The following is a 13,603-nucleotide window of genomic DNA, read 5'->3' on the forward strand; positions in this document are numbered from 1 at the left end:
CCTCGCTGCTCCGGGCGGCGGCGACGACGCTTGCAGCAGAAAAAAGCTGTCTCCCTGGCCCGGGGCCAGCGTCCCAGCCCCCTCGCCGCCGCCGCGCCGCGCTCCCGCCAGGGAAAACAACTGCTCACTTCTCCCTGCGTCCGCCCCGCGCGCTCCCTGCTTCCCGGCGGCCGCGAGCCCAGCCCGGCCGGGGGAGGCGCGCAGGGGCCGGCCGCTGGCCTTCCTCCCCCTCGCTCCTCCTCTCCGCCTCGACTTGCTCTGGCCTCCTCGCTCCGGCCGCAGTTTGGGGCCTCCGCAGGCCCCCGGCCCGGCTAGTGGCTGGGCTCCTTCCCGGGCCGGTGGAAGTTTCTGGGCTCCCCGCAATCCAGCCTCCATCTCTCGCCTCTCACCGGGCCCCCGCCTGCTGTCCCCTGCCCGCGCGCTTCCTCCGTGCCTCTCCCTCCCTCGCTGCCCTCTCTACCCCTGTCCCGGGCCCCCGGCTTGCTCCCCGCCTCGGGCGCCGGGACCATAGCCCCCGCCCGGGCGCGCCCCCCGGGTCCTGCGGCCCCGGATGCCCGGGCCCCGCGGGGCTGCTGGCGGCCCGGCCCCTGAGATGCGCGGGGCGGGGGCGGCGGGGCTGGCGCTGCTGCTGCTGCTGCTGCTGCTGGGCCCGGGCGGCGGGGCCGAGGGGGGGCCGGCGGGCGAGCGGGGCGCCGGCGGGGGCGGGGCGCTAGCCCGCGAGCGCTTCAAGGTGGTCTTTGCGCCCGTGATCTGCAAGCGGACCTGTCTCAAGGGCCAGTGTCGGGACAGTTGTCAGCAGGGCTCCAACATGACGCTCATCGGAGAGAACGGCCACAGCACCGACACGCTCACGGGCTCCGGCTTCCGCGTGGGTGAGGGCCGGGGGCACGGTTGGGGGAAGCGGGGACGGCAGGCACCAGGACAAGCGGGATACATGGCAGAGGAGGCCACATGACCCTGAGGACCAGGGGTACAGAGAGCAGAGCTCCCGGGGCCTGGGGCCCCACGGGCATCAGGGGGCTTGGGAGGCTGGAGTCCTGGGGCCAGAACTGGGGGGGGCGGCAGGGACCCCAGGACTTCACAGCTCTGGGTTAGGGTTGAGGCCTAAGGCGTGGGGTTTGCTGGGGTCCTGGATGACCCAGGCCCTAGGAAGGTGCTGGGTTCTGAGACAGGGTCAGCACACAGGTCTTTTGAGGGATGGCAGCTGGGGGCAGGAGGTCTCAGAGAAGGGATAAATATTCCCCTGAGAAACAGATCTGCTGGAAGAAACAGGAAAAGTCTTTAAAAAAATATCTACAGTAGGGCCTGCCAGGGGGAGACACCTGCATTCTCTGGGAGGAGGAGCTGAGGGCAGGGCAGGGGTGAGGGAGTTAGTTACTGGCAAGGTCTGGGAGGGGAGGGGTTTGAGGCCTAACGAGCAGAGCAGGGTGCAGGCCTGGAGGTAGGGGCTGGTTTGGGTCCTCCGTCCCCCCTTTTCCTGGTGCCCCCTCTGTCCCTCCCGTATAAGCTCTCAACTGCTCTGCCTCAGAGTCTCCCCCCAGCAAGCTCTTCTGACTCCCCAGTTCCACCGGGAGACCCCCCCTTCCCCAGCGTCTCTCTTCAAAGAGCCAGGCCTGGGGCTCAGCTCTCCTCCCCCAGGGCCCTGTGGCCCAGGCTGGGGGAGGTGTCCCAGCAGTAATTACTCTCCCGGACGGGGTAATTAGGCCGGGCCCAGGATGGCACCAGCGAAACAGCCCCTCTTACACATTCCTGTACTCACATAGCCACTCACAGACCTAAGGAAGCCCACCGACAGATGTGGTTCCCAGATCTCATGAGACATGTGTGTGTGCCATGGCACACACACGGGGTGTGCATGGGCTTTAGAGTGGCACACTGTCATTAAGTACATATTTCTTTGTGTTGTCTTGGGTGCGTGTCTCCAGTCACTATGGGAGTGTTTATGTGAGCCTGTGTTGGTGTCAGAATGAGTCTGTGCATGTGTGTGTGTGACGAGATGACTGTGCGTGTGAGTGTATGTGGGCCCGGTCTCCCAGGCCCCCTGGCTATCCTACCCCGGCTGCTGTCTCCATCCGTGCTGCCCACATCCCCCAGGCTCTGTGCCCAGGCCACAGTGGGCGGGTGTCACTGGGAGGTCACCCTCACCGCTATGGGTGACTCACTGGGAGGCAGGAAGGAGAGGATCCTGCCTTCCCCCGGCCCAGGACACACCCCTTCTGCCCTGAGAGTCCTGGCCCCAAGAAGCCCAGCAGGATGGGCTGGGCTGGGATGCTCTTAGCCAGGCCCTGATGGCCATGGATGTGGGCTGTCCCTCTGAGGCCCTTCGGGTGTCCAGGAGAGCAGCACCCCCACCTTCCCATCCTGGGAAGTGAGGGCAGCCATGGGGCAGGCAGGAGAGGGGCTGGGGCTGGTGTGTGAGCTCAGGACCCCAAGTCTGGATGTCGGATGTGAGCGTGTGTGACAGAGAGACACAGGTCCTATCCTCTCAGTCACTCCATTTATTCTCCCTGCACCTCCTTTGGGACCCAGGGCTGAGGCAGCCCCGGCCCTGCCCTCCAAAGCACGCTTTATGGTGTGGGAGACAGACAGAAATATAACGAAGTCAAGTGCCAGAGTGCCCTGGGGGCAAAGGGTGGTAACTCAGGAGAGAGAACAGGGGTGGGTGGGATATGAGGAAAGCTTCCCTTCCTGGGAGAGAAGCTGAGCCTGGAAGGATAAGATTTGAATATGTAGAGATGAGGGAACAGGGCTCTGAGGTGGCGGGAATGGCATGAATGAAGCCATGGCGGCAGAAGATGGGGCATGTTGGCAGGAGGAGGGAGATGAGCCCTGCGGCATGGGGTGCGCCTGGAAAGCGCAGAGGGGGATGGGCTGAAAGATTTGTTCTGGGCCATGGAGAGCCTTAAAAGTCCCGGCAAGGAAGCAAGTGTGAGCAGGGGTGTGGTTCTGCCAGGGCTTTGCCTGCGGCAGGTTTCTTTGGGGGTGCTGGGATGGGGACGGCGGGGAGAGGCACACAGGGCATGGGGAGGAGGGAAGATGGATTCATTAGACAGTACAGAGGCCGGAACTGGGTGGGTGGGAGCAGGAGAGATGGAGCCTGGAGGCTCAGCTATGAATGACCGGGGCAGGCAGGGATTCCCAGTGGTGATCCAAGGTCCAAGGAGGTGGGGAGGCAGGATGCTGATTTCTGATGGTGTGGAGGTGCCCAAGAGAGGTCCCAGAGAGGTGTAGCTAGAGATGGCAGTGGTGAGGTGTGGGCCCTGGGATGGCAAGACAGAGGGAGGGAGAAGGGGAGAGCCCAGAGAGGGCTGAGGCCTGAATCAGGGGGAGAAGTTAGGAGGAAGCACCAGATAGAGATTGGATTCCCAAGAAAGGCCAGAAGGGAAAGCCAGAGGAGGGAAAGGCTATTCCATCATCGTCATCATTTACGACTACTTATTAAGCACCGTCTGTGTACCAGACAATGTGCTAAGCATTTGTGCAGGCACTACCTCAGGTAATAAACACAACATCCCCACAGATGAGGACACTGAGGCACAGCGAGGGGAAGTGACTTGCTCAGGGCCACACAGCTGGCACATGGCCTCCTACCTAAGATTTAAGTCCAAGACAAGACTCCAGAAGCCAACATGGGTAGCAGGATGTTGGGGGACCCAGAGGGCAGTTTCTCTGTGCATGTGATGTGTTACAAACACCAGCTTCCCAAGGAGGGCAGCACCAGTGGGTGGCAAGGAAGTAGGGAGGAGGGGGACAGAGACAGGATGTGGGTGAGGGGCTGGGCCTGGGGGTTGCGGGTGGGCGTCGGCCTGGGCCCTGATCCACCTCCCCTCCCCAGTGGTGTGCCCTCTGCCCTGCATGAACGGCGGCCAGTGCTCCTCCCGAAACCAGTGCCTGTGTCCCCCGGACTTCACCGGTCGCTTCTGCCAGGTGCCCGCTGGAGGAGCTGGCGGGGGCACCGGCGGCTCAGGCCCTGGGCTGGGCCGGGCCGGGGCCCTGTCCACAGGCGCGCTGCCGCCCCTGGCTCCGGAGGGCGAGTCTGTGGCCAGCAAGCACGCCATCTACGCGGTCCAGGTGATCGCCGATCCGCCGGGGCCCGGGGAGGGGCCCCCGGCCCAGCACGCGGCCTTCCTGGTGCCCCTCGGGCCAGGCCAGATCTCAGCGGAAGGTACCGGGTGTCGGGCAAACCCGGGGAAGCCGAGGTGGGGGGGCACTGGGATGGCGGGACCCGGGCGGAGGCCAGCCCTGGAGGAGCTCCGCACTGCCGCCCGCGGTGCGGGGCAGCCCTGAGGCCACCGTGCCCCGCCCCCCAGTGCAGGCCCCGCCCCCCGTGGTGAACGTGCGTGTCCACCACCCGCCCGAGGCCTCCGTCCAAGTGCACCGCATCGAGGGGCCCAACGCTGAGGGCCCGGCCCCCTCCCAGCACCTGCTGCCGCACCCCAAGCCCCCGCACCCCCGGCCACCCACCCAGAAGCCCCTGGGCCGCTGCTTCCAGGACACGCTGCCCAAGCAGCCAGTGAGTGAATCCACAGTCCCCGCTGGACCGGCCCTTCCGTCCCTCGGGGCTGCCCTGTCCCAGCTCATAGGGATTGCTCCAAACCGGGGTCCGCAAGCTGAGTGCGGGAGGAGGAAAAGGGCCTCAGGAGGGAGGCCGGTGGGGGCTGGGCGCTCTGTGACCCTGCCCATCCTCCTCCCCCTAGTGTGGCAGCAATCCCCTCCCTGGCCTCACCAAGCAGGAAGACTGCTGCGGGAGCATCGGCACCGCCTGGGGCCAGAGCAAGTGCCACAAGTGCCCCCAGCTGCAGTGTGAGTGCCTGGGCCCAGGGACCCCCCCACCGCTCCCTGCCCTGCAGCGGGGGGTCCCAGCCTCATGCAGCTTGAGCCTCTCCCTGCCCACCAGATTCCTCTCAGCATCCCAGTGCCCTCCCTTCCCTCCCTGCAGTCCCCCAGTGTCCTCCCCTGCCACGCTCTCCTCTCTCTGCAGACACAGGGGTGCAGAAGCCAGGCCCTGTACGTGGGGAGGTGGGCGCCGACTGCCCTCAGGGCTACAAGAGGCTCAACAGCACCCACTGCCAGGGTACGGCCGGCCAGGAGATTCTGGGGGCTGGAGGGGCAGGCCACTTGTCACTGGAGGAGGTCCCCAGGTGGGTGAGGGAGGAGGCAGGGCTGGGGCAGGACCCTGAGGTTCTTGGAGCAGCTTGCTGTCACCCTATGGCCCCAGACTGGAGGGACCAAACTCCTGCTTACCACAGACATCAACGAGTGCGCGATGCCAGGCATGTGTCGCCATGGTGACTGCCTCAACAACCCTGGCTCCTATCGCTGCGTCTGCCCACCTGGCCATAGCTTGGGCCCCTCCCGCACACAGTGCATTGGTGAGACTGGGGAACCCTGGAAGGTCACAAGTCATGGGTGGGAGGGGTAAGGCTCCAAGCAGTAAGGATCAGAGGTCAGAGTGTGGTCAAAGGTTGACTGCAGGAGGAGTGAGGCCGAGAACAGATAGGACCAGGCATCAGTGGGGTCAGGAGTCAGATGAGATCTGGGGGTGGAGGTCACATGGGATCAGGGATTATGTGGAGTCAGGGTCATATGAGATCACGGGCTTGATGGATAGAAGGGATAAAGTCTAGAGCAGCTAGAATCCAGGGTCAAGGTGTCAGTGGTCAGAGAGGTTTCAGGGATCACATGAGGTCAGAGTAACACAGGTTCAGGGTCATACGGAATCAGGGGCCACATGAGGATCACAGCTTGTCTGGGCCAGAGAGGCAAGGTCTGGAGCAGCTGGGAAGAGGGACATGGGCAGTGTTCAGGCCCCGATGCCCATGCCCACCACTGGCTCCCGCAGCAGACAAGCCGGAGGAGAAGAGCCTGTGCTTCCGCCTCGTGAGCCCCGAGCACCAGTGCCAGCACCCGCTGACCACACGCCTCACCCGCCAGCTCTGCTGCTGCAGCGTCGGCAAGGCCTGGGGTGCCAGGTGCCAGCGGTGCCCGGCTGACGGCACCGGTGAGCCTGGGGCGTGTGGGGCCGCAGGGCTGTCTGTGTGCTTGTCCAGGCTATGCTGACTTCTCTGTCCTTTGCTCTGGCCGCAGCTGCCTTCAAGGAGATCTGTCCAGCTGGGAAGGGGTACCACATCCTCACCTCCCACCAGACACTCACCATTCAGGGCGAAAGCGACTTTTCTCTTTTCCTGCACCCCGACGGGCCCCCCAAGCCTCAGCAGCTCCCTGAGAGCCCCAGCCGGGCACCGCCGCCTGAGGATGCAGAGGAAGAGAGAGGTCTGGCCTGACCCCTTCTGTTTCCTGACAGATGCTGAAGCCCTAGATCTGACCTCTTCACCCCGATCCACAGATATGATCTCAGAGTCTAACTTCTAACTCGTAATCCCTGAGCTAACCACTGACCCCCAGAGCTGACCCTCTGACCCCTAAGTGAGGTTGTAACCCCACGATTTGACCCCTGATCAACAGGATCTGACCCTCCAGATCCAATCCTCTGATCCCGGGAACCACTTTGATTTCCAGACCAGGGCATTGATCCAGCCCAGATGCTGCCCCTAGATCTGACCCCTGACCCAGGGATTTGACCCTAGCTATAACCTAACCCCTGTTCTGTAACCCAAGGACCTTGTCCAACCATTGCTCCCCTGACCTGTGATGGAAAGACTCCCTGACCCCAGGATCTAACCCTTGACACTTGACCCAGAGACATGATCGTTGAACTCCTAGAGACCCTAACCACAAACACCCAACTGCCGACCCCAGACTTGACTCCGTTCTCCCAGCCCAACACCTAATGGCCCCCCCCTTCTTCCCTTCTAGGGGTGAGCACAGACTCAGTGAGTATGAGAGCCCAGGCGGGAGGGGCGGGGAGGCGAAGGACACACAGATGGCTGATGCTGCTGTCACCCGCAGCCAGTGATCGAGGAGCAGGCAGCGCAGCAGAGCCACCCGACCGCCACCACATCTCCGGCCCGGCCCTACCCTGGTGAGCTGGGCACTGAAGGGACCAGTCCTCCAGGGCTGTCACTGCGGGGGGAAGTTCCCAACCTAGGCACCAGGGGGCGCTGAAGCTGGGTGTGAAGTTCCCGGCCGATGAGCTGCGGAGAGACGGGCGGCCCTCCCACCCTTCTCATCCCCTGACGGGTGTGCGCTGCCGCCCGCAGAGCTGATCTCCCGGCCCTCGCCGCCCACCATGCGCTGGTTCCTGCCCGACTTGCCGCCGTCCCGCAGTGCCGTGGAGATCGCCCCTACTCAAGTTACAGGTAAGACCCGCCCACTTAGGTCACGCCCTGGCTAAGCCACGCCCCCATAGCAGTTTTTTCCTTCTTCTCTACCCCACCTTCCAGTCATTCGAGAGCGCTAACACTTATCCAGGACTTACTGTGTGCCAGGCCCTGGGCTGGGCTCTGGGGAAGCCTCGGTGTGCGGCAGAAACCCCACTCTGCCCTCAAATGATCCGGGTATTATGGTGGTCAGCTCAGTCTGAAAGCATTCATTCATTCATTCATTCATTCAACAAATAATTATTGAGCACCTCCTGTGTGCCGGGCACTGTCATGTGCTAGGGATACAGTAGTAAACAATAACAGACAGAAATCCCTTGTCCTTGCCGAGTAGACAGACAAACAGGTCAATAAGTAAAAATCTAGTATGTCTCATAAAAGCTGAAAAAAATAAATCAGAAGAAGGAAGGAGGTCTGGGGGTTGTGATAATAGGTGGGGTGGTGATGAGAGAAGCCTTCCCGAGCAGAGCTTTAAAGATTGTTAGAAATTAACGAGGAGAAGTCGGGGAGGAATGGGCATGCAGATTGGGGAAAAGAACATTCCAAGTGAAGTTTGGGCAAAGGCCCGAAGGAGGAGGGAGAAACCACACACAGATCAGTGTTTCTGAACTAGGGGAGGGCGGGTGCATGGAGCCTTGTTAAGAGGCTTGGGTTTGATCCCAAAGGCTGTGGCAAGTGTCTGCAGGGTTTTGGGCATCATCATAATTGCTAGCTATGGCTGAGCCATCACCCTGTGCCAGGCACTGACTGAAGAGTTTTACAGACTAAATATCATTTAAGCTTCTCATACTCTGTGAAGTGGGCACTGTTAGCCTCATTTCCTGATGAGAAAACTGGGGCTCAGACAGGTTAGGTAACTGGCCCCAGGTCACACAGGTGAGCCAGATTCAAACCCATGTTGTGTGGACTCCAAAGCCACAAGGGAGCTGCCAGCCTGATTGAAACGCGGAGCCTAGATATGCTCCTGGGGGTCGAGTGGAAGGTGGCTGCCCTGGAGGCTAGGACCACCCAGTGACAGCCCTGGGGTCTGTGGGAATGTGGAGGAAGAGGCCCCTGGGAGGCTTCTCAGAGGAGGCGGTGTTAGGGACACCTAGGAAGAGGCCCTGGAGGCAAAGAGAACAGCCTGCAAAAGCCCACTGGCCACGTGTGTTTGGGGTGGGGCAGAGTTCAGCATCAAGGCCTGGGCTGCATTGTTGGGGGTGGGGGGATGTAGGAGGGAGACCAAAAGGAGGGAGAAGTAGGAGGCAGGGAGACCTGGGACTGCGACAGAGAGGGTGAGGGGGGTTCCTGGATCTGACCACCTATGCACAGCATGGGGCAGCCAGGATTCCCAGGAAAACGGCTCCTGCCTGCCTGGGGAGGGAGAGGTAATCAGCCATTCTGGAATGGGGGGCCCAGGTGCCTGAGTTAAGAGGTGTTGGGGTCACTGGGCTAGAGAATATTGGCGTGACTGAGGCTGCAGGGTTTAAGGTATTGAGGTGACTGGGGAGAAGGGGGTTTCAGAACCCCTTGGGTAGGGGTATTGGGATGACTGAGGGGCCCGGAGGGGATGTGGTTGGGTTGGGGGTGACTGGGGTCAGGGTATAGTGAGTGGGGACAGAAGTTTCAGAGGTCCTGGAATTGAGATGAGGCCGTCAGGGACCTGGAGTTATGGTTTGGGGCAACCTGGGGTGGTAATATTGGGGCTATCTGGGTGAAGGTGTAGGATATCCTAGGACTGGAGGATGAGTGTACAGGGCCCTGAGGTCATGGTGTGACCAGGCTCAGGTGTTGGGGTCATTGGGAATGGGGTATGGAGGTCTGCCCTGGGGACGTGGCAGAAAGTGAGTACTCCCTGCTCAGCCCCCTGCCCTGGCCCCCACCCGCAGAGACAGACGAGTGCCGACTGAACCAGAACATCTGTGGCCACGGAGAGTGCGTCCCGGGCCCCTCGGACTACTCCTGCCATTGCAACCCGGGCTACCGGTCGCACCCGCAGCACCGCTACTGCGTGGGTGAGCGCGGCGGGTGGGTGGCCCCGGGGGCAGCCCTGGCTCCGCACCCCGCTCTGACGTCTCCCCGCCCGCGCATCCTTCTCAGACGTGAACGAGTGCGAGGCGGAGCCGTGCGGCGCCGGCAGGGGCATCTGCATGAACACGGGCGGCTCCTACAACTGCCACTGCAACCGCGGCTACCGCCTGCACGTGGGCGCCGGGGGGCGCTCGTGCGTGGGTGAGCGCGGCCGGGCCGGGAGGCGCTGGGGCTAGTGGATGCGGGGCTCCCCTCCCGGCCGCGGTGTCATCCCCTCCGCCGCCCCTTGCACTCCCCTCGCACCCCCTTCCTCCCGCTCAGACCTGAACGAGTGCGCCAAGCCCCACCTGTGCGGCGACGGCGGCTTCTGCCTCAACTTCCCCGGCCACTACAAGTGCAACTGCTACCCCGGCTACCGGCTCAAAGCCTCCCGACCGCCCGTGTGCGAAGGTGGGGGAGACCCCGTCCAGACGGCCGTGGGAGGGGTCCTCAGCTGTCCCTCGACCTCGGGTGGGGGCGGGGGCCCTGGAGTCCTGTCTCTGCCCAGCTCTACGCCGGGAGCTCGCAGGGATCTCAGAGGGCTCGGTTCTCCTTGTTGATCTGTGACGGAAGGAGGCCCTGCCGAGGACCTTGAGCGCCCGGCCGGTCACAATGTCCCCAAACGTGTCCTCCTCTTCTCCCTCCCGTGCAGACATCGACGAGTGCCGGGACCCTAGCACCTGCCCGGATAGCAGATGCGAGAACAAACCTGGGAGCTTCAAGTGCATTGCCTGTCAGCCCGGCTACCGCAGCCAGGGGGGCGGGGCCTGCCGCGGTGAGGGCGGGGCCTGGGTCCCAGATAGGGTAAAGGGCGGGGCTTTGGCGGCAAGGGGGCGGGGCCCGTCCTGGAGTAGCCCCCGCGATGGGGCCGAGTCGGGCAAAGGATGGGGCGGGGGCGGGGCTCCTGGCGGTGAGCGTCGCCTCGGGGGCGGGGCCTCCCGGGAGTAGAGGTCCCCCCATTCCCGGTGGAGGGGACCCCCACCCCCACCCCGGCACGGTGCACCATCCGATGGGGCAGAGTCCTAGGTGAGCCTTCTCCACGGCAGACGTGAACGAGTGCGCCGAGGGGAACCCCTGCTCGCCCGGCTGGTGCGAGAACCTCCCGGGCTCCTTCCGCTGCACGTGCGCCCAGGGCTACGCGCCCGCGCCGGATGGCCGCAGTTGCCTGGGTGAGCTCCAGCCCTCCCCCCATGCCACCTGCCACCCACTCACGCACCGAAGATGGGGATTGGGTCACCCCGTCTGTCAGACAGGTGGGCAGGAGGTAGCTAATTCACACACCACCCTCCGTCCCCAGTTCCCTGATCCATTCACTCATTTTCTCAGCGAACTTGACAGAGGAAGGGGCCGCCAGAATTCCTACGTAGGAACGGTCTTAGGAGGCAAGGATTGAAGCTGTGTTTGCAAAGCATGTTACTTAAGTTTGAAGAAAAATATATATATAAAAGAACGGGGGAGGGGGTGTTAGTAGTCTCCCCTGCACTAGTGTTTCTTATGCATCCAGAGGTGGGCTGGGATTCAGAGAAACTGGGGAACATTAGACACAGACCCTAGAGCGCAGGGTGGTACGCCTGGATGGAGTTTGGGTGCTTCTCCCCTCCTCCCCTCCTCCCCTCCTATGGGAGGAGGGGAGGTCTGAATTGTCTTAAAGGATCAACAGGAATTCGCCAAGCAAAGAAAGATGAAAGGGAACAGCATGCCAGGAAGAGGGCTCAGCACCAGAGGATTCAGGGGTGAAAAACAGCACGGAGTGTGCAGGGAGCTGTAAGGTATAAGCAGGGGATGGAGGCCGAAGCTGGCTGGTGAGGGGGAGGTCCTCCACTCCCTGGAGGACCCCCTAAGCCCTGCCCAGGAGGTTGAGCTTCATCCTGAGGGTGTTAGGAAGCATTTTAAGGGCAAGAGTGACAGGATGCACCATTTGCTTTAGAAGGTTCCCTGATGTCGTGTGGAGAGTGGCTGGGAGGTCTGTTGGAGAGACCTGAGACAGAGATGATGGTGGATGAGATGTGATGAGAGTAGCGGCCTCAGGATGGTCATGAGATGCTGTGATATTAGAGAAATAGCATAGTAAATTACCTGGGCTTGTTAACTGGATGTCCAGGTGAGGGAGAGGGGAGGGACCCTCCAGGCTTCCAGTTTGGGTGACTCAGTGGATGGTGCTGCTCACTGGGATAGGGTCCCCAGGGGTGGGGCATGTTTGAGAAGGAAGACACTTAGTTTCATGTTGGACAAGTTGAGTGGGTGGTCCCTGTGCGCCTCTCAGCTGGAGATGCCAGCAGAGGGTGGGCCATACGGATTGGAAGCCTTGGGCCAGATACTTGCACCTGGAGCTGTGGACCGTGGGGGCTGTGGAGCTTTGGGGTGTGCCTGCTCAGCCAAGGAAGGGGATCCAGTGTGGGGAGCCTCGGCAGAGTCCGTGGACACTGCCACATCAGCAGAGGGCGGGAGATGGGGGGGAGGGTCCAGGGAGCACCAGCTAAGAAGCCAGAGAAGGGAGACTTCCATGGCAGAGGAGGATGAGCTAAATGCACTAGAGAGGTTCTTGGGAAATAGGGGAACTGACTGGGGAGATGAGAAGGTCCCTGGTGGCCTTGGCAGGGTGGCTTCTGTGGCATGACAGGAGGCCAGGAGATGCAGGCAGCAAGTGAGGAAGAGCGAGACCCGGGGTCAGCGGAGTGGGGTTTAGGTCTGTATGCTGAGGAGGAGATGCCAGGAAAGTGGGCAAAGGGATGATAGGGGCAGCTGGGAGAGGAGCCCTGGACAGGAGAAGGGACGTCTTTTGTTCTAATGGGAGCAAGAGAGGAATGGATGTAGATAATGATTTTCAGGAGGTTAAAGGAGATGACCCTTAATTCTCTCAATAAACAGTGAAGGGCCTGAGTTGAGTAGGGGACTTGAGGAGAACATTAGAAGTCAGGAACTGCCCAAGGGCATGGGAGCTGCCAAGGGGCTTTCCAGGAGTCTAGGCTTGAAAGAATGGGGAGAGGGTGGTGCTGGCCACGCTGAGGATCTGGCGGCCGGAGGCGAGAGGAAGTGGCCGTGGCCCAGTGTGCTCAGCTTGGCGGCTGCCTCCAGCCCCCCTTCAGTCCCAGGATCCGGAGACCGAGAGACAGGCCGAGTCTGATTTTGCCAGCCCAGTGAGGAGGAAGGAGAGGTGTTCACGGGTCCCTGTGAGAGAAGGTGGAGTGGGGCCTGGAGAACAGCAGAGGCAGGGGGCAGGAAGCAGGAAGCAAGATCTGAGAGGCCCGAGGAGGGGCCGATCCCAGCCCCCTGTCCTGAGAGTGCGTGGCTAGAATTGAGGTGAAGGTCCTAGAAACCAAGGGATCAAGGAATGTAGGGTCAGAGGCTGGGCCCGGCTGTCCACACGGATGTTGAAAACTCCTCGGATGGGGAGGAGGACAGAGGGAGAGGGACTAGGAAGTGCGTGCTGACAGCGGTAGAGGAGGTGGAGGCTGGCATGGGGGCAAGAGCTCCTCAGAGGAAGAGCGTGGTTTGGAAAGGCCTGGGGTTGGGCGAGGACCAGCTCCCACTAGGAAGGACTGCAGAGAAGTGTGCTCTCAGGGCAGAGCCAAGATCCTTTACTGCACAAGCAGAAGAAATTATTCTGTGAGAAGGACAAAGACATGGGGAAGCTTGTTTACATGGGAAGAAAGGGAGCCATGGCAGGTGGAGGAAGGGCGAGAGCAGCGATGCAAGCTGCTGGGGCAAAAGCCCAGGGCAGGATGGGAAGAAGCAATGCAGGAGTGGCCTCTTGTTTGGTGAGGATGGATGGAAGATGGGGAGGCTTGAGCTCTTTGGAATCAGACATGGCCCAGGGCCTCTGGCAGCACCTGGCCTGGCCACCAGGTCATGGTGTGCCACACGGAAGTGAGGTGAGGGTCCATGCTTCTCTCGAGCTGTACTGGCCTCAGCTCTGGTGCTCCAGGCCGTGGGCAGGAGTCGGAAAAAGGTAGCAGAGGCCAGAGACCACCCCATCCTGGCCCTCTGACAACCCCTGTGCCCTGCAGATGTGGATGAGTGTGAGACTGGCGACGTGTGTGACAACGGCATCTGCACCAACACGCCAGGCTCCTTCCAGTGTCAGTGCCTCTCTGGCTACCATCTGTCCAGGGACCGGAGCCGCTGTGAGGGTGAGGGGGGCTGAGAGCTGAGGGGCTGACTTGTTCCTCCCTACCCCAGGACTTCCACTGCCGGGGCCCCAAGCCCAGGGGCCACCTGTCAACAAGCCAGGCACTCCCATGCCCAGCCCCCATCCAGACCCGAGGTGGGGCATG

The 13,603-nt window shown here is 61.9% G+C and overlaps 1 protein-coding gene across 3 annotated transcripts in view; it reads left to right on the forward strand.

The window, feature by feature from the left end:
- LTBP3 (latent transforming growth factor beta binding protein 3) overlaps nucleotides 1–13,603 on the forward strand; it is a 17,917-nt gene continuing 4,314 nt past the window's right edge. For 2 of the 3 annotated variants that reach the window (XM_004437602.3, XM_004437603.3), the window contains exons 1-17: nucleotides 1–872; nucleotides 3,836–4,165; nucleotides 4,311–4,513; nucleotides 4,698–4,803; nucleotides 4,982–5,074; nucleotides 5,250–5,372; nucleotides 5,843–6,001; nucleotides 6,088–6,273; nucleotides 6,817–6,833; nucleotides 6,910–6,982; nucleotides 7,161–7,259; nucleotides 9,149–9,274; nucleotides 9,360–9,491; nucleotides 9,612–9,740; nucleotides 9,982–10,104; nucleotides 10,376–10,498; nucleotides 13,337–13,459. In XM_004437602.3, the coding sequence (XP_004437659.1) occupies nucleotides 551–872; nucleotides 3,836–4,165; nucleotides 4,311–4,513; nucleotides 4,698–4,803; nucleotides 4,982–5,074; nucleotides 5,250–5,372; nucleotides 5,843–6,001; nucleotides 6,088–6,273; nucleotides 6,817–6,833; nucleotides 6,910–6,982; nucleotides 7,161–7,259; nucleotides 9,149–9,274; nucleotides 9,360–9,491; nucleotides 9,612–9,740; nucleotides 9,982–10,104; nucleotides 10,376–10,498; nucleotides 13,337–13,459 (2,467 nt within the window). In that variant the 5' untranslated portion in view covers nucleotides 1–550. The remainder of the gene's footprint in view (nucleotides 873–3,835; nucleotides 4,166–4,310; nucleotides 4,514–4,697; nucleotides 4,804–4,981; nucleotides 5,075–5,249; nucleotides 5,373–5,842; nucleotides 6,002–6,087; nucleotides 6,274–6,816; nucleotides 6,834–6,909; nucleotides 6,983–7,160; nucleotides 7,260–9,148; nucleotides 9,275–9,359; nucleotides 9,492–9,611; nucleotides 9,741–9,981; nucleotides 10,105–10,375; nucleotides 10,499–13,336; nucleotides 13,460–13,603) is intronic. The other variant, XM_014793007.2, reaches the window with a different exon arrangement.

Source organism: Ceratotherium simum, chromosome 34 (assembly GCF_057802395.1).
Source record: "Ceratotherium simum simum isolate JZ-2026a chromosome 34, ASM5780239v1, whole genome shotgun sequence".
NCBI lineage: Eukaryota > Metazoa > Chordata > Mammalia > Perissodactyla > Rhinocerotidae > Ceratotherium > Ceratotherium simum.